The sequence below is a fragment of the Eptatretus burgeri genome, chromosome 7 (genome assembly GCF_056783735.1).
Source record: "Eptatretus burgeri isolate ZD-2024b chromosome 7, Ebu_testis_v1, whole genome shotgun sequence".
NCBI classification, from domain to species: Eukaryota; Metazoa; Chordata; class Myxini; order Myxiniformes; family Myxinidae; genus Eptatretus; species Eptatretus burgeri.
The window spans coordinates 847,081-874,948 of NC_140967.1; the positions used below are offsets into that span (position 1 = coordinate 847,081).

The 27,868-nt window shown below is 44.8% G+C and overlaps 1 protein-coding gene across 2 annotated transcripts in view; it reads left to right on the forward strand.

Annotated features, from left to right (window-relative positions):
• The first annotated feature begins 9,156 nt into the window (after positions 1-9,156).
• Positions 9,157-27,868, forward strand: part of EXOC5 (exocyst complex component 5) — a 78,732-nt gene continuing 60,020 nt past the window's right edge. For both annotated transcript variants that reach the window (XM_085887195.1, XM_085887196.1), the window contains exons 1-3: positions 9,157-9,284; positions 10,484-10,578; positions 17,567-17,714. In XM_085887195.1, coding sequence (XP_085743321.1) covers positions 9,261-9,284; positions 10,484-10,578; positions 17,567-17,714 — 267 coding nt within the window. In that variant the 5' untranslated portion in view covers positions 9,157-9,260. The remainder of the gene's footprint in view (positions 9,285-10,483; positions 10,579-17,566; positions 17,715-27,868) is intronic.

Here is a 27,868-nt window from a genome sequence, read left to right on the forward strand (position 1 = left end):
CACCGCGGGCCCGACAGCCGTTGCACTCCCTCCCAGCTCGTTCGCTCCCACACGTGGAGTCGCCATTTTAAGCTCCCCGGTTACTTCCTTCATGCCCGCCTGCAGGCTTCGGCCCATGTTCCGCGTCTCACCCCGCAGCTCTTTCATTTCTTCCTTCATTTGCTGTGTATTCGCATCCATTTTCATTTTCATTTTCACTTCGTTCATTTGCTTGTTCATGCCTTTTATTTCGTTTTTCATTTCATTTGTGTTTGTATCCATCCTCGCTGTCATTGCCGCCAGCGTGGCGCACAGCTGGGCCATGTCGGGCGCGCTTGGGTGAGCCGATTCGGCAAGAATCGGGAGGTTTTGGTGGAGAGGGGGGTAGGGGAGGTGTCATACACCGCGGCCGCCGCCTCACCTATTTCGGGCTCTGGGTTCAATTGGGCGAGTTCGTGTTCCTGCACTACCAACATTTCCTGCACGGGGTTTCCATCCTGGACCATGGATCCTACATTACTACACATATACATTTCTAATACCCCCGGCTCCCGCTCGCCTTGAGACGCCATCTTATTTCTCGTAAAAGGTTAATTTAAATCGCTCGTAATTTGGAGGGAATCGGGGGTCGCTTCTCTCACCCCTGGACCGATTCCCGTGAATTTAGTTGGAGACAGGAGAGCCCGTTTTCCTGTTCTCCGATACCAGTGCCGCGAGGAGGGCGATGAGTTTATATCGCACGACCTGACACCAGTGTTGCGGATTCGCGCCCGCCGGCGTGCGAACGGCCACGTAACTCGAATCGCGGCACGTCGCCCACCGGACGGACAATCCCGTCGTGACCCTCTCGGACTAACGCCGGGAACTAGTCACGGGTGGGCCTTTCGGCCTCACCACGATCGTGCCAATCGGCCCCCCGCGTGGGATAGGGTTGCTCGCCAAATTCGACCTACCTAAGTACCCACACGGAGGGTAGACCGGGCGATCGCACCTCGCTGCAGGTCGACTTCGGACACGGGCCACTTTAAGCGACCCGTTCCGTACTATCGGGATAACCGAGCGGTGTTATCGTCAACCTCGACGGTTCGATTAATTATCGGGCGTTTTAGCCCACGACCAACCCTTTACGTGAAGTAAGATGGAGATTCAATAAAAGAAAAGACGAAGCGAAACGGGAAAAACAGTTCAACATAAAGCACATTTATTCCGCGGCAAACGGAAAGCACACATATACAATTATACAACAAAAGCAAATGTAACAAAAGAAGAAACACCACCATAATGCACAAAAAGCAAATGTAAAAGAGAAACACAATGCAGATCTACTACCGACTACCGAGCACACGGCAACACTTCTACAGTTTTACTTCACAGACGGCGCCGACAACACATATATTCAAAGCAAAAGAAAAAGGAACCACCCTCCACTATGAGGGGGCAGACGGGCCTGGGGCCGAGACCGCGTCAAGCCTACCCGTCTGGTGATGAGCCGCAAAATGGCGGTGGCGCCCCGACTCCGCGGGCCTCGCGGACAGTGTCTGGAATGGGGTGGGAACGGGGCCCCCTTCTCGCACTATCTCAGCGCGGGGGGAAACAGGAGGGGGTTGTTGATGCTCAGGGGATGAGGATATCTCGCTGGCTCGGGTCCTGCGACGAGCGTCTCCACCGCGACCTCGGTCGCGTTATCGGCCTCCCCTCTCCGCAGCTCCCCGACTCTGACACGAGCGCCCTCTCGACTGCCTTCGCCGCCGCCACCTCTCCACAGCTCCGTCCAACTGCTTTCTCCGACTCTTCTCTTCTCAACTCTCCTTGACTGACTCTTTCCAACTCCGACTCTTCCCAACTCAACTGCCTTTTTGGCGAGCGAACGCGGCCCTTTATAGCCCCCGTGGCTTCGCTCCTTCACCTTCGACCCTTTACCTCTGGCTGGCTCCCCATTGGACAGAGGAAAAGTGGGCGTGAATGCTTTTTGATCCGCGAATCTGCATATAGCGATTATACTCCGACGCACCTGGAGGCGGGGCCAAATCGCCCATGCTCGCTGATAGGACGGAACAGAAGTGGGCGTGAATCGTTTTTGATCCGATTTCTTCGGAAAGGCTGGTGTTTTTGCACCCGCCGCTCGGCGCGCGCCCTGCACGAGTCCAGGATCGGTGTCCACAAGCGGCGCGGGAATGGCGGTGATGCGATAGTTGCGAGAGCGAGATGTGACGGCAAGGGTCGTGGCTGTGGTTGTGAAGCGGCGTTGCGGTTGGTGGTTGTTGTGTGATGGCTGTTGAGACGTGGTTGGTGGTGGTAGTAATGGTAGTAATGGCGGCTGGTCCAAAATAAAGATAGTAAAAGAAAAACGGCTATCCTGAAGGGTCGCAGCCCGAATGAATGACATTTATTCCCTCTAAACAACGGGTTTGGACTAACTACACATATACTTACAGAGATATTTCACCTAAGGGACCTGAATGGTGGTTTGCGAATTTCGTCAACCACAACACTATATTTAATTGAAGATCACGGATAACATGTTTCGAAACGAACATGTATTTCGGTACATGGGACTACAGAGTACAGTGTAAACTTTTGGGTTGGTCATTTGAACCATTTACCTTGAAACTGTTGGATGTGGTTGGTCCATGACTCCATAATCATGCTTAATGCCTATATAAGCAACACAGTATAGACCTGAAAGTGAAACACATGCAGTTCAAGGACCATGAATGATGACAGGAAGACTTTTTTTTCTATCATGATGTCTGCGCAATTTAACAATGATGATTTCTCAGTTTCGAGACCTTACTAGTTTCTCGACCTTCTACATTTGGTGGGTTTTAAGGTAAAAGTTGCAGCCTTTCATCGCCCTCTAACCTGATGTTTTAACGTAAGATGGAAACTTCGTGTTCATTTGATTTAAAGTTTTTTTTTTTTTTAAATTGTACAATTAAACGAGTCAAGTTGATCTGAACATAGATTTGTCGGCTTCTTCGTAGCACAGATCATTATTACGAGTTAAAAGATGGACAAGTACAAAAGAAAAAAAGTGTGAAGAGGGGAAAATGCAGAAGTAAGAATATGTAAAGGGATGGATGATTTCAAGAGAAGGAATGAAATGGATGAGGGAAGAATGGTGGGAGAAAGAGTGGGGAAGAAGAGATTTGGAGAGATGAAAAAAATAGATTTCTAAGGGAATAAACTTGAAAGTGGATTGATGTTAGAGAGAGAGAGATAGATATAGATAGAGAGAGGGAGAGAGAGAGAGGGAGGGAGAGAGAGAGAGAGAGAGAGAGAGAGAGAGAGAGAGAGATAGAGATAGAGATAGAGATAGAGATAGAGATAGAGATAGAGATAGAGATAGAGATAGAGATAGAGATAGAGATAGAGGTAGAGATAGAGATAGAGGTAGAGATAGAGATAGAGAGAGATTTTTGGATTTAGGGAAGGAAGAAGAGAGCGAGGTGGGGGCAAGAATGAAGTAAGACCCAGAAAAAAAACATTTAGATTTGAGGGGTTATGAACACTATTACAACAGCCCCAGATTGCGATGAATTAATGAAAAAGTCGGTGAAATTCCAACAAAGATTTAGATCTATAGATACAGTATCTGTAGATGGGACAAGGCTTCAAATCTTTCACGGAGAAAACAAGAATTAAGACAATCCAGAAACAAAACTTCAGTCGGGCAAGCTCTAAAACATACAGTCCGCACTTGCGATGCAAGCTTGAGCACACACTCCCTTGGTCCACAACATGGCGTCTATTGTTAAGTTGGCCAAACTCTTCCAATATACGGCTCTGTCCGACGCACACCCCCCCCCCCAAAAAAAAACCTCTCGTCAAAATCGATCTCACCTTGAACGTAGTTCCAAGGAGCTAATGGGACAGCGTGTCGTCTTCTGTAAACGCTTGCAACTTCTTCTCTGAAACTACACATGCAATTTTAATGAAACTTGACCACAACCTTCATCACCCATGATGTACCAAAATTTGTTCATGACATTAAAAAAAAAATGGTGGTCTAAGTGTGTCTAAGAATGGAGTTTACAGGGGAGGTTGCCCCCCAGAATAGGTGTTTGCTATAATATTGGTTCATTGGTACATTTTGCTGATTCTCTCCCACATTGATTTCTTCCTTAGTGTCATCATTCGACCAGGTGAGGGCCCAGGGGTATTGCCCCTATCTGTAGCTCACCTGGAATGTAGTTTTGGGGAGCTGATGGGATGGCGCGTCGTCCGGCCGTCCGTCCACAAACATATACACCACTTCTCTGAAACTACACACATAATTTCGATGAGACTACACCACAACCTTCATCATCCAGTATGTACCAAAGTTTGTTCACGGCATAAAAAAAAAATCGGGCCCTAAAGGGTCTACGGGAGTTTTGCCCCCCCCCCCAAATAGGTATTTGCTTTCTTCTCAGAAACTACACACACACAATTCCGAGGAAACTTGGTCCCGATCTTCATCAGCCGTGATATACCAAACGTTGTTCATGACATTAAAAAAAAAATCGGAGTTCTAAGGGTGTGTTCGGGGGGTAGGTGGCCCCCCAAAATATTATTTTCTTTCTTCTCCGAAACTACACACACAATTTTGATGAAACTTGACCACCACAGCCTTCATCACCCATGATGGACCAAAGTTTGTTCACGTTTTTTTTTTTTTAATCAGGGCCAAAGGGAAATTAGGTTTGGGTGGGGGGACGGGGTGGGGGAAGGGAGTTGCCCCCCAAAATAGGTATTTGTTATTACATTGGTTCATTGGTACATTTTGCCAATTCTGTCCCACGTTGACTTCCTCCTCAGTATCATTATTCTACCAGGTGAGCGTCCAGGTGTATTGCCCCGATTTACCTCTGTCACCGAAGGTGAAGGAGGTGATGTTTTTCACCCCTCTTTGTCTGTCTGTGTGCACAATATCTCAAAAAGTTGTGGACGGATTCGGACGAAAGTTGGTGGACACGTTGGGTGTGTGACGAGGAAGAATTGATTCAATTTTGGTGAAGATCCGGATCTGGATCTGATAAATTTTTCAGTGATTCTTCACCATTGAGAGATAGGGCTAAACTAATATATAGCACAATATCTCAAAAGGTTGTGGACGGATTCGGACGAAAGTTGGTGGACATGTTGGGTGTGTGACCACGACAAATTGAGTCGATGTTGATGAAGATGCGAATCCGGATCTGGATACGATAATTATTTAATTTTTAAAAAGATTCTTCATCATTGAGAGATTTGGCCAAGAACGATGTATAACATGATATTTCAAAGATGTATTGGGCTCAATATGTTCTCGTGGATCAGGCATTGCGTGGCGGAGGTATGTGCTCCAACGAGGGCCCTCCTTCTAGTTTTATATGTATTAAGGTGTATATAACCGAGGATGTGGTCTCGAAATGTGGGCTCACCTGATATTCCTCAGACCACTGGTGATGATGACCACGGCATTCAACATGGAACTGATTTGTTTCCATTCAGTTTGTTCCCGTGGTGGATACCCGATGATTAACGAATTAGCGGAATCATTCGTCTTCGGCGATGTTTGTTTGAAACTCACCATTCATGAACCAAGAAGTGAAATGGTATCCCAAGTATCAGATAATCCAGGGTCCCCCATCATTCTGTTTGAATTTGATACTCGGTCTGTGTTTTCAAGACTCAAGAACATGCTTTTTGACTATGGGAAGTTCTCGAGGGTATACAATAGGCATCGAATGTGTTTGAGAAGAAATCTTTGTTGTAAGTGATCCATATCGTCGAGATGATGAAGTAATTGCTCAACTGATGGCAAACCCCCTAATTCTGAAGGTCACTTCCACATCAAACCTTGTTCAATACTTCGGAGACATTGATTTGTTTTGATCATGATGTCATTCGTTTCATGAAATGAAATGTCTGCTTTTCATTTAATTGGAATTTTTATGATGAGATGATAATTAAAATGAATGTTGACTTTTGAGCAAAAGTTTTTTCATTGGAGTACTTTTTTTTTCAAATGTAGTTGAGGATTCTTTGTCAATATTTAGAATCGTCTTTAGAATTTATGACAAAAACAAACACCCGCAAAAAATGTCCCCTCACTCTGCTCGGAGAAATTATATTTTTGTCAATTTTTGCACACCCCCCCCTCTCACCCACCCCACAACTCTAAAATTATGATAACACACTGAGTCACACTGGATTGTTACCATGGTAACTTGGATAGGTACCGGTGTATTTATTTGGGGGCCTTCTGAAACGCGGGAGGTTCATGAGGTCCAGCTCATGAACTCCAACGTTGTGGTTCACGTTCATCTCCAACTTCATGAGGTCCAGCTCATAAACTCCAATGTTGTGGTTCACATTCATCTCCAACTTCATGAGGTCCAGCTCATGAACTCTAACGTTGTGGTTCACGTTCATCTCCAACTTCATGAGGTCCAGCTCTTGAACTCCAACATTGTGGTTCACGTTCATCTCCAACTTCATGAGGTCCAGCTCATGAACTCCAATGTTGTGGTTCATGTTCACCTCCAACTTCATGAGGTCCAGCTCATGAACTCCAATGTTGTGGTTCATGTTCACCTCCAACTTCATGAGGTCCAGCTCTTGAACTCCAATGTTGTGGTTCACATTAATCTCCAACTTCATGGAGTCCAGATCATGAACTCCAATGTTGTGGTTCATGTTCATCTCCAACTTTATGGAGTCCAGATCACAAACCCCAATGTTGTGGTTCACGTTCATCTCCAACTTCATGAGGTCCAGCTCATGAACTCCAATGTTGTGGTTCATGTTCACCTCCAACTTTATGGAGTCCAGATCACAAACTCCAATGTTGTGGTTAACATTCATCTCCAACTTCATGAGGTCCAGCTCATGAACTACAACATTGTGGTTCACGTTCATCTCCAACTTCATGAGGTCCAGCTCATGAACTCCAATGTTGTGGTTCATGTTCACCTCCAACTTCATGAGGTCCAGCTCATGAACTCCAATGTTGTGGTTCACGTTCACCTCCAACTTGATGAGGTCCAGCTCATGAACTCCAATGTTGTGGTTCATGTTCACCTCCAACTTCATGAGGTCCAGCTCTTGAACTCCAATGTTGTGGTTCACATTCATCTCCAACTTCATGGAGTCCAGCTCTTGAACTCCAATGTTGTGGTTCATGTTCATCTCCAACTTTATGGAGTCCAGATCACAAACCCCAATGTTGTGGTTCATGTTCATCTCCAACTTCATGGAGTCCAGATCATGAACTCCAACGTTGTGGTTCACGTTCATCTCCAACTTCATGGAGTCCAGATCATGAACTCCAACGTTGTGGTTCACGTTCATCTCCAACTTCATGGAGTCCAGATCATGAACTCCAACGTTGTGGTTCACGTTCATCTCCAACTTCATGGAGTCCAGATCATGAACTCCAACGTCGTGGTTCACGTTCATCTCCAACTTCATGAGGTCCAGCTCATGAACTCCAACGTTGTGGTTCACGTTCATCTCCAACTTCACGAGGTCCAGCTCATGAACTCCAATGTTGTGGTTCACATTCATCTCCAACTTCATGGAGTCCAGCTCATGAACTCCAACGTCGTGGTTCACGTTCATCTCCAACTTCATGAGGTCCAACTTTCACGTTGACCTCAGCAACAATTGAAGAAAATTCCTTTTCAGTTTGCATCCTTATCAAGTGCATTCCTGACCATTTTTCCATTGGCGAGCATCCCCAATACGCTTTGCGTTTCAGCTTGCAAGCTTTGCTTGAACTTGTATAAAGGTCTTGTGGCATCCGTTGCTCCTCGTAGTCCCAGATTCTTCACCCCGAGCTGAGACCGCAATTTCAGAGAGATGTCTTTCTCATCGAGAAATCGCGCTTTTACTTTCTCAAACAATCAAAGGTGAATATCACTTATTTACAAGCCCAAACCCCGTCACAGACGGATTCTGTTCCATGAGCCCAGTATGACAACCAGTGGCGGCTCTTGTTTGAGCCGGATCCCAGTCGATGTACTCCACGGCCTTACCTCATGAGGCCTACAAAACGTCCTTGTCCACGACATTTTTGGTGTACACTACTTGTGAAGAAGTCCCCTGATTTGTGGTCGTGTCTACTTTGACGTACAAACACCGTGTCCAAACTTCTCAGGTCACAGTACCGAGAAAAACGTGACGCACACGACAAAAACTAGGAGCACAAAATTGGTCCTTCAGTATTAATATTTAGATAGATTCCCTTTGTGGTAATTTGGGAAACGTTCTTGTGGTTTTCTGGTTTTAATTGGGAAAATCTGCACAGGGAGAAAATTAATTATTTGGACGTCTGCGTCGCTTTGCTCTCCTCCTCCTCATCCTCCTCCTCATCCTCGTGGAGCGTGTACCTCCGCCACGTCATGCCTGATCCCACGAGAACACATCGGGCCCAATACATGTTTGAAGTATCGTGTCATACACACACAGGACGAGGTCGTTTTTGGACCTTTCTCTCAATGGTGAGGCTTCACTGAAAAAATTAAATAATTCTCATATCCAGATCCGGATTCGGATCTTCACCAAAATCGAATCAATTCTTCCTCGTCGCACTCCCGACCAGTCCACCAAGTTCCATCCGAATCCGTCCACAACCTTTTGAGGTGTCCTGCACACACAGCTCCTGAGGTCGTTTTCTCCAGACTCTCATGATGAAGGTTCATTGAAAACTTGATGACAAAAGGTCAAATAGTGAAGTACAAAGTATCTCAAAATGTAAATAAACAAATACAAATAAAAAATAATAAATATAAAAATATACAAAATAAATAAATATCAAATAAATAAATAAATAAACACGGAATCCATGATTAAAAACCCGAGGGTCTCGCTCGCTCTGAGCGACGGATGGGCCGGAGATAAGGCCTCTCTGTACGAACTGTGAAGGTAAAAAGGTTAAATCATTGGGGGAATGTCGCCATTCGCGGCCCCTGGAAATAAATCGTGGGAGGAAATTTGTCTCCTCTCCCCACGGAATCACCGCCCTTGCCGTGTAATCACCATTCGTGCCGTGGGGGCGTTGGACTCTTGGGGGCGTGTCGGCTCTTGGGGGCGTGTCGGACTCTTGGGGGCGTGTCGGACTCTTGGGGGCGTGTCCGACTCTTGGGGGCGTGTCGGACTCTTGGGGGCGTGTCCGACTCTTGGGGGCGTGTCCGACTCTTGGGGGCGTGTCCGACTCTTGGACGGAAGCGCGTCACCACATCCATTCAAGGCCGTCCGTCCGCACGGAGCGCCGCCTCCCGCGGGGTGATGAGTGTTCCGCCTCGAGTGGAAGCATGGCCGCGCCCGAGCTGTTCGAGGTGAGTCGGCCGAGGTCACGTGGTTTGTTTGACCCTCCGTGTGGACGCCGTGCTGTTTGCTCACTCCGGGTCCCATTGGAGGACATTCCGACTCCATGTTGTTGTTTTTGGTTTTTTGCTGAAGAAACAAACATTTTCTACTTTGTTCTCATTTTTACCTTCAGAACAACCTGTCGGTGAAATTCCATTCCTTGTTATTGTTTACAGAATGCGAGGTTGGAAGAGGGGGGGGGGTGGATGTGGAGGTGGTGTGGTAGTTGTGGATGTGGTGAGATGGTTGTGGATGTGGTGAGATGGTTGTGGATGTGGTGAGATGGTTGTGGAGGTGGTGTGGTGGTTGTGGATGTGGTGAGGTGGTTGTGGATGTGGTGAGGTAGTTGTGGATGTGGTGAGGTAGTTGTGGATGTGGTGAGGTGGATGGATGCATGGATAGATGGAGGTTGCAGGTTGTGGGGGTGGATGGAGGGTGCAGGGTATTGGTTTGGGTGTGGGGGTGGATGGAGTGTGCAGGGTGTGGGGGTGGATGGAGGGTGCAGGGTATTGGTTTGGGTGTGGGGGTAGATGGAGTGTGCAGGGTGTGGGGTGGATGGAGGGTGCAGGGTATTTGTTTAGGTGTGGGGGTGGATGGAGGGTGCAGAGTAATGTTTTGGGTGTGGGGGTGGATGGAGTGTGCAGGGTGTGGGGGTGGATGGAGGGTGCAGAGTAATGTTTTGGGTGTGGGGGTGGATGGAGTGTGCAGGGTGTGGGGGTGGATGGAGGGTGCAGAGTAATGTTTTGGGTGTGGGGGTGGATGGAGTGTGCAGGGTGTGGGGGTGGATGGAGGGCGCGGGTTTTTGTTTGGGTGTGGGGAAGGAGGGGACTCGGTTCCGCACCTCCCCCCTCCCATAAATTCCTCTGTCACAGTTTCTGTTTTACCTCCACCACCGAAAGGGGTTATGTTTTCATCTCTGTCTGTCTGTCTGTCTGTCTGTCTGTCTGTCTGAGCAGGATATCTCTAAAAGTTACAGATGTTTTCGGACAAAATTTGCTGGACAGGTTGGATGTTCTCCAAGGATGAATTGATTCGATTTTGGTGAAGATCCGGATCCAGACCTGGCCTATCAATGCGATACAAAACGTAAACTGTTCAACCTGGTGGAGGTATGCACTCTACCCTGTTTCCTTGTCATTTTATTATCCTGTTCTCTTTGCTTATTCAGGAACCTTTTCATGCGGATGATTATGTGGAACGCTTGGCGTGGCGCTGCCCCGGGGGAGGCATCAAGGAGGGTGCTGATCATTTTGACCCAAAAAGGTACTCGATGTAATGACCCCTACTCCACACACACGCACACTCCTGTGTTGCATTGCCGAAATGGGTAGTTTATATTTAATTTTATTTTTTACCGTAACTTGACAGGCTCAAAGATCCTGACACTATCGTTCTGATGGAATTTCTGTTCATTTTGTGTATTGCTAAACAGAGCAGATTAGTCTTGAGGTCTTGTGTGATTCACTTCGTCCAACCTCATCTGCCTGTGATTTGCACAACAAATGACCTCCCAAAAAGAGTTTCTCATTTGAACAACAGGTTTTGATGGTGCAGGAATCGCCACCTCATGTGTCTCATGGTAGTGAAGGACAGGGAGGAAGAGATCGGTTCTGTCAAACTCGTAATCTTTGCTACACTTATTAATCCTCCCCAAGCCCACCGATTTCTGCGTCCCCTGCCCCCACTGCTCCCTCACCCTCCTATTGTTACCCCCCCTTTGTATTGTTAAACGCTTTGTCCTTTGTTTTTCCTCTTTACATCCACCACCGAACATGATGGAGGTTATGTTTTTACCCCTCTCTGTCTGTCTGTCTGTCTGTTTGTCTGTGTGCAGGATATCTCAAAAAGTTGTGGATGGATCTGGATGAAATTTGGTGGGCAAGTTGGGCGTGTGACGAGGATGAACTGATTAGATTTTTGTGACGATCCATATCTGACTACTAGAATTTTTAAAGTGATTCTTCACCAGGAACCATTTTGAAAATTCCGTTCACACATCGGTGCCTGTACATTATCGCTATTTACATGGCTAGAGGGGACCTTTGGGGACTAGAAATGCCCGGTTGTCATTCTCTGAAGGTTTGCACAACTGCCTTGTGAGCATATTCATGTGGCTTGTCATGTACAAGTCAGGTTGGGTATGGGAGTATGTGCTGGAGCAGTACTTCGCTGTGTCCGCTTTCCACCGGTACTCCAGGGGCCTCCATCTGGCCAAGCCCTGGCAGAGGCTTGGCCATCCCCATCTCCTTGAGATGCCGATCAACTGCTGCAACCACTGGTCGTCCTGTTGGTCTCCTTCACCATATGAGGCTCCCTCGCTCAAGAATCTGGTGAGCAAGCCATGAGGAAAAAAGCCACATATCCACACAGTCGCAGCTGATGCTCACGGTATACAGATAATAAATCTTATCTGGTCTCTCTCAGCAACTGCTCGGTAGACACACAGCCTGACCAATGATGGCCAAGGATTCCCTGAAGAGACCTGGTAACAAAGGAGTCAAGTCTCCATCTCAAATCCCTCGTCAGAGTCCAAGTCTCACATCTGTAGAGCAATACTGGAAGGACCAACAACTTAAAGGCTCGGACTTTTGTCATCCTGCATAGGTACCGACAGCGCCACACCCCATGATCTCGTGAATCCATAACTCCATAGCTCATAATGTCTGTCGACCTCTGGCTCACAACATGAGACGACGCGAATATCACTGCCAAGGTAAGTGAATCTCTCCATAACCTCAACATCCTTAACACAAACAGGTACAAACAAGATAGCAGCATCCAAGATGTCATTGAAAGCCTGGATCTTAGTTTTGATCCTGGAAACCCGTTATCCCAATGGCTCCGACACTTCATTCAGTGCTTCGAGGCCCCCATAAAGATATTCAGCATCTCTGCAAAGATGATTCCATCATCTGCGAAACCAGAATCCCCATACAAGCGCTGAAAAGTGTGGGGGTCAGTACACAACCCTGAGGAACTCCAGTAACAACTGGAAACAAGTCAGAGATGGTATCACCACATCTCACAACACTTTCAGTACCAGAGAATGTTTCAAACATCAGATCGATCAGTTTTGGTAGCACCCCACGAAGACCGAGATTCTTCCAGAGGACATCCCGATTCACTGAATCAAATGCTTTGCGCAGATCGACAAAGCAGCCCCTGCCGAAACTCTCGTCTGCGTTCAGTGATTACCCAAAGAGCAAGGATACGGTCAATCATTGACCTCTTTGGTGGAAAGCTGACTTCTGGACGCTGGTGCTCAAGCAGATGGTGGCAACCCGATCAATAATTATCCAAGCAAAGACCTTGCCCAGCACTGAGAGCAGCGTCACCCCTCGGTAGTTGTTGCAGTCTTGGCGATCACCCTTCCCTTTCCAGAGAGGGACAACAAGCCCCCTCTTCCAGTCAGTTGGGATGATGCCTGTGTTCCAGGCAGAGCACAGAACTGAATGCAATGACATGATAGCAGCATTTCCACCAGCCTTGAGAAGTTCAACATGGATGCCACAGATCCCTGGAACTTTACCCCATTTCCACCGGTTCACCGCAGCCTGTGTTTCCACAAACGAAGGTGGACCACAGTTGATTGGAGGGTCAGTAATTGGGATACTTATACCCCTGACATCCAACTCAACAGCTGATGGGTCATGTCTGCCATTTGTAATATTAAAAAAATTGATACATTTTCCATACCAACACTAACATTTACTCTAGATATGCACAGATAAGACCAAATTGTTGATGATCATGCCTCCTATGAATATATAACCCACATATGATTGTGAGAATCCAGTTTTTCAAACCAAAAATGAAGTTTTATTTTTATTATTTCTTATTTTGCCAAAATTTTCTTTCGGTTCAGGTTTCTACATCTTATAAAATTGCCGATTGCTTCCAAGAATTATGTCCAATGGTGGAGTTTGATGCATTAAAACTCTCCCCACATTTTGCCCGACTTGCCAGAGCACAAAAATCATTGATTATAATTTATAACCAGCATAACCTCGCTTAGCCAAATATAGTTTGGAATATATGCTTACCCCCCACCCCCCACCCATTTGAATTTTTTTTTTTTTTCGAATTGCCAATGATTTTCTACAATTGTGTTCTGATTCAGGAATATATGCATTCTCAACATGTTCACATGGTAAATATATTGTAATGGTTGTGGGGTGTACATGGAAGGATTAAAATATGGAGTTTAGCATTGTGTAAATTGCTTGGTCCGTGGATAAGTAGAAAGCAACTCGATGTAACCAAGTTAGGGAATCTGTGAGCTTAAGTTTTACTTGTCGCCACACAAGGGGTGGTGTGGTGTTGATTAGCTTAGGGAGTAAGAATTAGTTCCCCTGGACGTGATTTCCCTCTGCAATTTTTTTTATTTTTTTTTTATTTTTTATATTTCCCCCCCCCCCCTATGTTTGTTTTTTATATTTCAAGCCAGGCAGTAAATCTGGGAAACGCATCCCTGAAACCACAACAAACAGGAGAAGCCACGCCCCGGAAGCAAAGGCGATGGAGCAGGAAAGAGAAGGAGCGCACAAGAGGATAGAGGTGGGGCAATGTGAGGGGCTTCGGACTACTGATAGGACGGGAGATCGGTCGCACGTGTGGTTGGTGAGAGGCTTCCGACCGATAGAAAGAGAGTGGATGTGTATATATATATATGTATATATATATATATATATATGTATATATATATATATATATATATATATTACTCCCCGGGTCTCGGTTATAGCCTTCAAGGGAGAAGCTTTGCCATCCGTCCAGGTCGGGTTTTAACTCGGACCCTGGACGCGACAATGTTGAATTGAGAGTGGGGAGGGGCATGGATCTTTCCAGAAGAATGTTTAACGTGGTGTTGGTACTCTTCCACCTTCCACATGCTGTAGGTGGGAAGGAAGGGCCGAGTACCTCTTCCGGGTTTACGCTCACGTTTTCCAAACAAAATGCAATAAGCCCCAGAATCTCTCAAAAAGAACTTTCTGTTGAAGCTAGGACGATAACTATATAAACATTAAGTGGGCAAACCGGCTCAGTTGCAGTCTGAAAAAAACAGCAAAAAACAGCAAGCGAAGCAAAACTGTTTTTTAAATGGGGATATAAATAGGGGAGAGAAAGAGGATGGAAGGGTGGGTGGTCGGGGGTGAGGGGTGGGGGGTAAAATATAGTGTGGGGGAGGGGGGGTTTTAAAAATATTTTTTTTTTGGATGCATAGTCGAGGCTCACGGAAGAGCTTGGTCCCAGAAACAGTTTAATGTGGAGAAGCTGGTGCAGGATGAGTGGAAGAGGTGGAGGGGGAGGGGGGGAGAAGGAGGAGTTGGTGCTGGAGATCTGTTTGTGGGGAAAAAATGTACTCCTTTTTATTGACAGGGTCAAATAGTTTTTCCCTGAGTTAACATAAAAGTCAATGGGGGGGAATGGGACAGTCCCAGAACCAACAAAATTCCCCTACTTGTGAGTGAAGAAAGCAAAAGAAAAATAAATTGAACGCTTTATCGTTGAGAAACCGTTGCGGCCTGTTCCAAGTCGAGGCATTTTTGAGCAGGCAAAATAAAATGGCGGATTAAGACCCCTGCGAGCGAGAGCGAGGTGATCGTGGATGACGCCGTGATATAGGACACTCAAATAAGGCTGTTAATTTTCATCAAAAGGGGTGTTTAAATGAACCCAAACGCCCAATTTTAATTCATGCATCCCTTGAAGTTCTCGTAGGTTTCAACCTATGCTTGGTTTCATGGTTTTGGAGTAATGGAGGACACGCACACGCACACGCACACAATATTCTAGATTGTTGTGGTTTTGGCTCATGGGGTAAAAGAGAAATATTCTTAGTTTAAACCTAGTTGTTTCATCGCATATTGTTAATCAAGTATCTGATGTGAAGGATGTGTGGTGTCCTGGCAGAGGGTTGTCATCAGTAAAGAGATAAAGAGGATTTTCCAGAGTGTCAGAGAGATCATTGATGAAGATCAGGAATAAGACTGGACCCAGGAATAATAAGATCAGGAATAAGAGTGCTTTGAGGCATTCCAACCTTGACAGAGAGAGGAGATGAAAGGATTCAGTTGAGTGTCACGCGTTAGCTACGAGAGTCGAGGAAGTCAGTAAGTCATATGTGGAGTTGACCTTGGATGCCATCATCAAATAGTTTGGAGAGTAAGGCAGGATGCCAGACTGCATCGAAAGCATGGGATATGTCTTGAGAGACTGCCCTAATCTCATGTTTGATATTGAGGGCCTCCATCCATTGTTCGGTGTGACTCGAAGCAGCATGTTCAATGTGGAGTGACCTCATCTGAAACCACATTGATGATCTGAAATGAGGTTGTTGGAGAAAAGGAATGATTTCATATCAGCTGCAATGATGGATTCCATGACTCTGCTGATGATTGGAATTAAGCTGAACATTCGTGCCATCGGATCCATGTTCTGTCACTTAACAAACATTTGCGTCCCCGTCAAAACCCGCACCGAGTCCGTGCTGCGAACATTACATTAACAGGTGCGCGGAGAGGCACATCACATTCGTGGCATGGAGGTAGGAACCAGAGTGTTGCTTGGTGGGGTCCAGACTAAAGGAACATCTTGCACCAGAACCGTTTGGCAGCATTACTTCAACTCGGCTAGTGCAAGGTGTGCAGGGGCTTGACACATCCCCATTTTCTTCTTTCTTTACTTATTTCTTTATCTACAAATTGCCCCCTTGCCCATCTCTTCATTCAGCATCAGATGCATGTTTGGCGCCAAAGTTGATGTTGAGTTTTTAGTGACAGTACAAGGACCCGATGGCACGAATGTTCGCTTCAGGAATAAGGGGAATGGATGCGTGGTCTTTTAAAAATATATACACATATATTTTAATATACAATGTTGAGGCTCGTTTTGGAGCTAACACACAAGGTATAAACAAAGGGATCAGGAGACAAAAGGGGTGGAAGAGGGAAGCACAAAACATTGGGGAACAGAGACATTAGGAGGTCTGTGGAAGGGAGAGGGATGGGGTGGGGTACATGGGGAATACAAGATGGATATTACAGGGACTTTCAGGAAGGAAAGCAGGGAATTTGAAGGAGGTGGGTTTGGAGTGAATTAACAGGGGTGGAAAACATCATGGTTTTGGATGGGGGAAGATAAGAGATGGTGATGAACAGCTGTTTTGAAGACCTTGAGGGATGAATGGGATTGAAGAGAGTGTGGGAGTTTGTTCCAAAGGCGGGAAAAAAAAGAGGAATGAAAGAATGAAGGTGAGCAGCGATTCGTGATTTTGGTAGTTTACCAGAAGGGGGTTGCTGGCAGACCTTGAGCTCCCTGTGGAAATATGGGAGGCACAGATTGAAGACAGAATGGGGGAGGGGGTGAGCGAGATCAGAGAGGAGACGAGAAGACAGAAAGAGCACCGACCTGCCTGTGCTGAGAGTGAGAGATCCAAAGACTCAGCCTCATCGCGGGAGATACGTACCAATGATCTTAAATGCCTTGGTTTCCACAGCGTGTGAAGCCGAGAAAGGTGAGAGGCAGGAGTACCAGCCCAGAGGGTAGAGCAGTACTCCATGAGGTTGTGGATGAAAGCTTTGTCCTGCTTTTTACATATACGACTGTGAATTGCCGCACCTGTAAATGTGTGTATTGGTAAGTAAAGCCTTGCTTGGTAAGAATTAATGTCCTGGCTTGTCCTGTCAGAGTTGTTTTGCTCTTCCAATTGGCATCCGTTACGTCGCTGCCGCCATGTTACGCCATCTGTAATGATCATCTCACATTCCAACTCATAATGTGACGCTGGGCGTGAGGAGCCGTCTACAGACGAGTGGCTCAGACGGCGTTCGTTGTCTTTAACGATACGTCTGCCTCTTCGGAGTTATCCAGAGGTGAAGTCCGTCATAGTACATTGCCTGGGGGTGGTATATTAAAGTTGTGTATAGTGTGAGTATGTGATTAATGCACAGACCAATTCCAATATCCTCTCTGTTTTGGGAAAAGCTCATGAAAAATTTTTGTTTACCTGCAGATGGATATTTGGCCTTCCACTTTTTAAGATATGCTCTACAAATACAAATGGTCTTCACATCATTTGGTAATGTCAGCTTTGGAATGCAATTGAAAATGTATTTGAATTTATAATCTGCATGGATCATCCCAAAATGTCCTTTTGGTAATTTGGGTGGAATCCCAAGCCTCGAGTTTTGAGTCAAAATCCAACCAGACTGAAGGCGTGACTCGTTCAGGTATCGCTTGTTTTTTGCAGGCTCTTGGAAGAGTTCACATGTCACATCCAGGAACTAAAACTGCTCGATGACCGCATCCAGCGCAAGGTAGAGAAACTGGAACAGTCTTGCCAGAGAGAGGCACGAGAGTACGCCCGGCATGTGGAGGAGCTTTTGAAGAGCAATCAGGTATTGTCCACATTGTCACGATGACTGCAAAATACACATTTGATTGTATCGATGAGGGTTGAAGCTGTCGATCACAACATTACCGAATACAAATAAAAGTTAAATCTAGCGATTGTCTTTCATTTCAAATGGTGTAACGACTCAGCACGTGCATTGTGCAGTCCCCTGATAGTCTGTTAGTTTGGCTTCTGCCTTTCCACACCATACAAAGTATGTTATCTTCTTCCATAATGGCTTCTTCCCCACTCGCAACTGCAGCCTTGGAGTAATGATAGAAAGATTTTTTTTTCACGAGTTACCATATTTTCTGGTGTATTAACCGCACCCATGTTTTTCACCCTCAAAAGAAATGAATGTATTGATCATTTTATTTTCTGATCTATATCTAAATACGTTTGTACGTTTGTACAAAGTGACAAAGGTATGACATGCCTACTCCCATGTCCGCTTAATTTCGTCTAACAGTCTTATTCTCATTTTCAAGAAATTGAAGAGAGAGGAGAGGATGCCAAGAAGTTTTTTATTTTTCTTTCTTATTTTTAAATGTATTTTAAGAGGATTTTTTTTTTGTTTTGAGAAAAAGTAAGAAAAGGGATTCATACCGGTGTCATACATATTTATTGTGGATTTGTGGCCCTGAAAGGGGCCGTTTGGGTTTGATGAAGCTTTTCAGCAAAACCCGAGGAAATCCTCGTCTAAGATGGCGCATAACTCCTTGTCCGAATCATGGTGGAGCAAGTCCCCATCGCTGTCACCATCGTTTGCAGTCTCCTTCTCCAAAGTGATATCGTCCTCTGTGCCATCCATGTTGTTGGAGCTGCAGCATTTCAGAAATGCTTGCTTGATGATGTCCGACGGCATCTCTTCCCACACCTTGATGATCCAGCCACAGATCATCAGAAAGTCGACCTTTCTCATCCTCCTGCTGAAAGCCGACAGTCTCCCAGTCTCCATAATACTCAGCCAACGTAGCGATAGGACTAATGGTGAAAGTTCAACCAAGATACATGTGGCCAATGCTTCTCAGAATGCGGGTTGAAAATCCCGGTGGGAAACGCGTCACAATGTTGATTTTTTTTTTTTTTTCAACTGATGAAAATACCAAGTCTGGGAAATAGGAAAGTTCATCTGTAGTGGTTCAACTGAGATGTAGGTAAATGTTCCTCAAAACCTGGGTCGAATACAAATTCCTGCGACGTAAGAAAGTTTGTCTGGTCGACGTGAGTAATCTGCGGGAAGCAAGTTTGGAACCGCTAATAGAAACGAGGGAAAACGAAGAGAACCAAAGAAAGCCAAAAGAACCGAGCAGCACGGGTACTTCTTAAAGCTTCACCGTCCCACATGGCACCTCACTCTCGTGAGATTCTTCTCCTTCATTTTAAATCCATTTCCTGCCCTCGTAGAGAAAAGTATTCGGGGTTGATTGGTTGTTCCTAGTTTTAAACCACGCCCCACTATCCAGCATTTGTTACCATAGCGTCAGCATGTATGGAACAAGCTCGGAGGATTAATTCTGCCTGCTTCGGATGTTCATGTTGAAAATGATGCATGTAAAAACAGTCATCACGACCAGTCCCTCGTCTCTCCATCCGTTCTGCTGCACACGAACAATGACGCCGGCTGGAAACTTGTCTTTGAGCAGTGTCTTCCTCTTGAGCAGGACATACGAGGGAAGCTTGCACACAAACTTATTTGAGGTGGGTGCTCCATTATTAGACTCGAGCTGTTGTGAATCATTCTTCTTTTGATGTGAGACCAGGTGTTCTTCTTTTGTGATTGATGGCGTTTTCGGAGCCATGAGGTTCTATATATATATATATATATATATATATATATATATATATATATATATATATATATATATATATATATATATATATATATATATATATATATATATATATATATATATATATACACAAGCCACACCCCTTAGCTCTCGGTGTTTGTGTGTGTTTCCGAGCATGATTTATTTAATTTCTGCACACTTAATAAAACTCTGCAAACTCTCAACCTGAACAGATTTTCAACATTTAAATGTTGGAATTAAGCTTAACAGCAGTTCCGACTGCGACAAAAGTTTTCATTTGGGATGTAATTGAAATTCAGCATTGATCGGTTTAAAGATCGATTTATTTATTTATTTTTGTATACCTGTGTATTAACTGCACCCCCAACTTTTACCTCTTTTTTGCCGAAAAAAAAAAAAGTGTGGTTTATACACCGGAAAATACTTTAGCTTAATGTGGAAAAGATACAAACCTCGTGGAGGAGTCACCCATGCCTCAATTGTTATTTATAAGCAAATATACCTGGGCTGGTTAGTTCGTTCGTTCATTCATTTCGAGAGGACCATCAGTACCATCGCTTATGGTCTCTTCTTTTGAAGAAACTGCGGGATCCCTGTCTTCCAGCAAATGTTGCCAAATAGGACAGCCAGTCAGAATTTTATTTCCTTTCAAGGATGATGTGCTCCAAGATACTGCATCTCCATGCACATCGCGTGTCAGTTTGTGAGATGTCATGTTGTTGTTGATTATTAATCCTGGTCAGTTCTGCTCAAACAGGCCTGCGGCACGGAGAGAGCTGATCGATCTCCCAGGAGTGACTGAAATATCCCTCACATAATATAATGTTGTGTTCTTTCCTCTTCTGAGATCTCATGTTTATTCCCATGGTGATTATACAAGGAAATCAGACACAGGTGGAGGCCATTCAGCCCATCATGCCTGCTCGACGTAAACGCCACACTAATTTATCAACACAAGATGCAAAGAAGAAAATGCAAAATTTAATATTATTATTTTTTAAAATCGTGTTTTTGTGGGCTTTTAAAATTTATTTATTTTAAGTTTTTGTGGTTTCTTTGTTTTTTTGCACATGTATATTTTTTTTCTTCTCCTCAGGGGAGGGGGCATGGGCTCGGTTAAAAAAACAACCCCCCTTTGGGAAGACCCCCACCAACAGCACTCCGCACACAATCACCCATCAATGCTCAAACTACCTAAAAGTCATATCAACATCCCCATACCCCTCTATCTCCATTACTTCCAGGTATCTATCTAATTCTAATTTAAACTTATCTACTTTTTCTGCTGCCACGACCTTTCCAGGGAGGCCATTCCATGCCTTAACTACTCTCTAAGTGACAGACCCCTGCCTTACTACCGTCTTAACTCTCCTCTTTCTCTCAAGCGATGGCCACTGGTCCTATCACTGTCTACTCTGTTGAATAATTAATCTTCACTTATTTTATCTCCACCTTTCATTATCTTAAACATCCTGGGTGTGCGCTGCCGCTCACCACGTCGCCACAGGGCGAATCCCCATTACCTGTGGCTAATATTTTAAACCACCCATTAGCCACTGTGGCTAATCCATGTTTTAGTGGGGTTTTTTTTTACCAGTTTTAGACGAAACTTGGGTGATTTTAGCACAGAATTCAACCTTCGTTGAGACGGCCGAGACGGCCGCCATTTTGTATGTTTTGATTACGGGAATCACGCGTGATTTCGTACAGGCTTATATATACTAACTTTAGTAGTTTTAAACTAGTTTCTAGAAAAAAAAATGGACCGAAATTACGCATGATTCCCATGATTCTCGTCTCAAAATTTTATTTTAATTTTTTTGAAAAAAAAATAAATTCCCCCCCCGGAATGATTCGGCGCTACTCGGCGCTACATGCTTCGTTGGGTCAGTGGTTGCCAGGTGAGTTTTGACACAATCAGTAGTAGTACCTGTAGTAGGACGAGTTTGTTTGGATGAGTGAAGTTGATGGGTGAGATTGGTTGTATGAGTGAGTTTGATGTGTGACATTGGTTGGAAGTGTGAGTTTGATGTGTGACATTGGTTGGACGAGTGAGTTTGATGTGTGAGATTGGTTGAATGAGTGAGTTTGATGTGTGACATTAGTTGGAAGTGTGAGTTTGATGTGTGGCATTGGTTGGACGAGTGAGTTTGATGTGTGAGATTGGTTGGACGAGTGAGTTTGATGTGTGAGATTGGTTGGATGAGTGAGTTTGATGTGTGACATTGGTTGGATGAGTGAGTTTGATGTGTGAGATTGGTTGGATGAGTGAAGTTGTTGGGTGAGATTGGTTGGATGAGTGAGTTTGACTGGCATGAGGTTGGTCCAATCCTGGTCCACAACCACCCCCATCCCCCACTACCACCTACTAAAGGCACAACGACCACACACACACACACACACACACACACACACACACACACACACACACACACACACACACACACACACACACACACACACACACACACACACACACACACACACACACACACACACACACACACACACACACACACACACACTCACTCACCATCCCTCACAATCACCACCTCCCCTGATGGTCGTTCTTTCAACTAATCTCACACATCAAACTCACTCATCCAACCAATCTCACACATCAAACTCACTCATCCAACCAATCTCACACATCAAACTCACTCATCCAACCAATGTCACACATCAAACTCACTCATCCAACCAATCTCACACATCAAACTCACTCGTCCAACCAATCTCACACATCAAACTCACTCGTCCAACCAATCTCACACATCAAACTCACTCATCCAACCAATGTCACACATCAAACTCACTCATCCAACCAATCTGAACAATCCAAGTCACTCATCCAACCAACCTCACCCATCAAACTCACACATCCGCCTTAAAATTAACTTATCATTTCATATTGCTAAAAAAAAAACTTTTGAATAAAATATGTGGCTATTTCCTTTCTCCTGTGGCTAATCATTCTAAACCTGGATTAGCCACAGTGGCTAATTCCTTTTGAAAGCCAGAGCACACCCAGACATCTCTATCATATCTCCTCATAACCGCTTCCTTTCTCGTGTATAAAGAACTGTCTCCTTCAGCCGCTCCTCATAACTGAGTCTGGCTCGGCCCGGAATCAATCTAGTAGCCCTGCGTTGAACCCTTTCCATGGCGTCTATGTCCTTCTGGAACTGTGGTGACCAAAACTGCACACACTATTCTAGTTGTGGCCCTCACTAAATTCCTGTACAATGTTAACACCTCCTCTTTTGATTTATAAATGATCCCCTCCAAATGCAACCTAAAACCCTGTATGCTCTCCCTACAGCTGCCTGGCACTGTGCTGCCTGCTTACCTCCCACATCTATTACCACCCCCATATCCTTCTCCTGTGTGACACGCTCCAAAATTACCCCTTACATCCTGTAATCTCTATTTTTATTGTTCTTTTCCATCCCCAACACCTTACTCTTGTTCAGGTTAAATTACATCTGCCAATCTTTTGCCCAATCTATGCAAGTATCAATACTTTCCTGTATCTGTTCACCACGCCCTCTGCTATCCACCTCACCTCCAAGCTTTGTGTCATCTACAAAATTGGAAAGCTTACTCTTCACCCCATTATCCAAATCATTGATGTAAATATTGAATCGCAATGGTCCGAGTACTGGTCCCTGAGATACCCCGCTACTTGCATCCTCCCAGCAAGACATCCTCCCATTCACAGCCACTCTTTGCTTCCCATCACTTAACCAGTTTACAGTCCAATTATCAACCTGACCAGCCACTCCACAAGCCCTCACTCTGGCTAACAACCTCCGATGTGGTACCTTATCAAATGCCTTCTTAAAGTCTAGATATACTGTCTTTAATATTCTTAGCCGTGTCCTGCTCATACTCTCTTTTGGCTTGCCGAGTTATTTTATTAACTTGTCTCTGTTTACTCCGATGGTGATATAAATCTAACTCCAGTCCTGTTATTTTATACCTAATAAATACCTTCTGCTTCTGCTAAATAGTGTTCCTGATCTCACTGCTCAATCACCCTGACCTCTTTCTGGTTCCAGTTTTACACCTCATTGGAATGTCCACACTCTGCACTCAACACATTTGGTCCTTAAAGGTTTCCCATTTCTCTGATGCTGATTGTCCTGTTGTTGGAGTCAACCAATCTACATCACCCAATCCTCTCCTCATACCCTCAAAGTTTGCCATCCTGAACTCGAACCTTTAACAGAATATTTGCACACACAATATTATGGTTACTTGCTCCTAAATGCTCCCCGACCTCCACCTCCTCCACCATGTTGGGATCATTACTTAAAAGGAGGTCGAACACTACACTCCCCTCATGGGCTTCTCTACAAACTGGGTTAAAATGCAATCCTGGACTAAAACTAGGAAATCCTCATCTGCTCTGAGGATTCTTTTGATTCAAACCTATGAATGAACTACTCGTTGGAGAGTGTGTTCTTCTTCCATCATGGTTCTCGTCAATAACCATTCCAATAATATGGTCGGACCCTGCTCAGTCACACATTGTTGCATCCTGTTTCAAAAGATCAATAAAAAATTATTGTCGGAACATTTTCACGTTGATTGTGTCACAGGACTGGATGTTCTCATTTCACTCAGGTATGTGACGAGACCAGGTGACTTGTAAAGACTGAAGGCGCTTGCCCTAAGCCATTGCCGTCATTCTTGATTCGCTGACTTGTGTCCACAGTAAATATCAATCAATGCCTGTTGCCGGTTTGAAAGGAGAGTGTGCCACTGAAACCTCAACAACATTGCTTTTATTTTATTTTATTTTTTCTTCTTGCTTTGCACCTGTCTTCTTCAAATTTACAAAATTTGTTTGATAATTTGAAGTGTAAACTTGAATGTTCATTGTTATAACGAACTGAGTACCCGCTCTACGGGCGATCTTGTTCCAGGCATGCAACATGTTCTTCTGACGCATACCTTTTTGTGGGCGGTGTATAGGCAACTGACAACTCTGTGTAGGCACAAATAAATAAAAAACCCATGAGGTTATGTGCATGAAGCAAGAGTATACGGACTGCTGATAATTCAAAACACCTCACTGCACTGAAAAACATGGGGATTGGAATACTGTCCTGTAAATGGTGGAGACTTGAAATACCCTCCCCCACTTGGAGGCAGCGTCACATGATACACATTTACATAGAGAATTTGTGTCCCCTCCCCCTCCCCAAGACCACCGGCAAAGATAAAAAAATAACCCCTTTACACGAATTGGGGTCATGCTGATTGTATGTTGCCTGGTGTTGGCTTAATGGTTAAGGTGATGGGCTTGGGATCTTTGCATCCTGAGTTCAAATCCCACTTGGCTGTTGAATTAATACCAGGTGGGGTTGACTCTGCCTGTCATCCTTCCGAGGTGGGCAAAATGAATGCCAGCATGCTGGTATCCTGTGTCAGAGTGGCGTCCCATCCAGGATTGTGCCCAATAGCCAAGAAGACTGCTTAGGCATCACCAACGCTCTGCACAGAGTATGGTCCCAAGGGATGGATGGATGGATGGATGGATGGATGGATGTGGCAAGTCTGGATGTAATCGGCCCACAACTGTAGGAGGAGTAGTGCTACAAACAAACAAACACCGGTCCTTGAATTGTAGTATGGATAAGGGAATAAAGGTGGAAGTAATTGTGAATTTAATGTTCTGTCTTTATTTACTTTTGACATTGTTCTTAACAAAAGGGGACATGAACAATGCAGGCATGATAGGCCGAATGGCCTCCTCGTGTGCCAAAGTTCCCTGTGTATCTTTGTGTGATGCTGTTGAGAACAGAAAGAAATGGGGAGGGGAGGACGAAGAATTGGAAGAGGGAGGGGGGGGTGAGGACTTAAGGTTGGAGGTTGTAAGGGGGGTTGAGTACTTGGGGTTTGGGGCAGGTGAGGACTTGAATAAGAAAGGGGGAGGGGATGACAGAGTTGGCTTGGGGAGGTAGGCACAGAGTTGGGATTGAGGTGTTTGAGGGAAGGTTGGGGTGGGGGGCGGCGGAAGTTGAGGATGTTGGGTTGGGAGGAGGGTTGAGGATTTGAAGAAAGGGGGAGGGTGGAGGGTAGCACAGAGTTTGGGTGTGGTGGTGGGGGTGGCGAGCAGGGACCTGAAGTCACATTTTACATTATGCAGAATTTCCATGGTGCCAGACAGTGACTTTGGGTTCTCTCACTCTTTTGGACCCCCTGGGTCTTTTGGGTCTTCAGGTTTTTTCGGTCTTTTGGGTCTTCCGGTATTTTGGGACTTTTCGGTCTTTTGAGTCTTCTGGGTACGTCAGTTTAACTGTCTTTTGGGGCATTTTTGGCTATTCGCAGTCTTTTGGGTATTTAAGGGTCTTTGGGGTCTTTTATGGTCTTCAGGTTCTTTAAGGATCTTTTAGCTACTTCGGTTCTTCAGGATATTCTGGGTCTTTTGGATCCTCGGGGTCGTTTGGGTCATTGGGGGGTGAGGGTGGGGGGGAGATATTTTACGTCCTCTGGGTACTTCAGGTTAAGTATTTCAGGTAACAATCATGGGTGACGTCAGGTCAGCTGTCCAACCAATGGGTGAGGAGTGGATATACATACATACGTACGTACGTACATAATCACATACACTTGCTCCATTATATTTAGATTTTTATACGTGAGGAAACAGGGCAGTCGGCCAGTCAAACCTGATGACATCTTGTTTCTGAATCGGCATTGAATCTTCATAATTTTAAACGATTTGTTGAATTAAAACTTAATGTTCATTTTTTTTTTGTAATTTGTTTTGCTGGTAGATGCCTCGAAGGGTCTAAGTGGATGTCGATCGCTTGTGTGGGAGCAGCACTGCACTGTGCAGTGGTGTATCAGATTGGGCCGATGTGTATTTGGATTTTGTAGCATTGTTTACTGATTATATTGCTGTATTTGTTGTAGAATAACATTATTAATGTCTATTTATATTCAGTGATGTGTATTATCGGATAACAACAATGACCGCACTGTGGTCACAACCTGCGACACAACATATGTGTGTGTGTATATGTGTGTATGTATATGTGTGTATGTATATGTGTGTATGTATATATATATATATATATATATATATATATATATATATATATATATATATATATATATATATATATATATATTGCCTCCTCTGTCCACTCAACTCACTCATGCTTGTTCATGTGGTGAAGCTGGGTCTCAGAATTTAAAAAAATCATCACCTACGGCTCAGATTACATTCTCCAATCTGTTTCATTAACCTTGTGCCATGTCTTCCCTGTACTCCCATGTGAATGAATAAGATTAGACAGATAATATTCATCATGATTCCGAACAGGGAAGTGTGTGTGTGTGTGTGTGTGTGTGTGTGTGTGTGTGTGTGTGTGTGTGTGTGTGTGTGTGTGTGTGTGTGTGTGTGTGTGTGTGTGTGTGTGTGTGTGTGTCCGTCCCTCTCCTCCGCCCTCCCATTCTCTATGGTAATAAACATTTTGTTCATAAAAACCTGTACGTGGTCATTCGAGGTACGGGACTTTGCCATTAAGTGCGAGTGAATTGACTTAAAAAATCCAATTACGGACCGATTGGGAAACGTGCATTTATAATGTGCACTCTTAAAATCGTTAATTTTCACGGTTATATCAGAACGAGCCGATTCGTCACACTGGTATGGATATTTAACCCGACTAATACGTGCGTGGCCATACGTGCAAAAAAAAACAAAAAACTTTCAAACCGTGAGCCAGAAGCAACAACCACACAGGCCGTTCCTTCGCTCTCACGTGGCCATACGTTCAAACCAAAAAAAAAAAAACTTTCAAACCGTGAGCCACAAACAACCACACAGGCCGTTCCTTCGCTCTCGCGTGGCCATACGTTCAAACCAAAAAAAAAAAAAAACTTTCAAACCGTGAGCCACAAACAACCACACAGGTCGTTCCTTCACTCTCATAAACTACGACTGGATTGGGGCATTGTGTTTATAAATGCGCATAACAAATCGATAAATAATTATGAGAATACATAAAGTCATCACCATCCGGAAGTAGTGCGTGCCCGTACGGAATGTTCACATGCATTCCACAAATTATCGCTTACATTGAAGTAACAACTGCTGTGGTGCTTACACACACAGAGTTAATTAAAATCCAAATTAAACTCAAGTTTACCTCCCTGTCTTTGCTTGCCATGACATTCGCTGCCATTGACCATTGCTACTCCTACGCCACGGTAACTAAGGCACCGATCGATCGATCCCCATCGTAACAAGCACGGCATGTGACGTCATCGGCGGCCGGCCACGCATCGGCCTACGCGAAGTTAAGTCCTCACTGTCCAGAAGTTC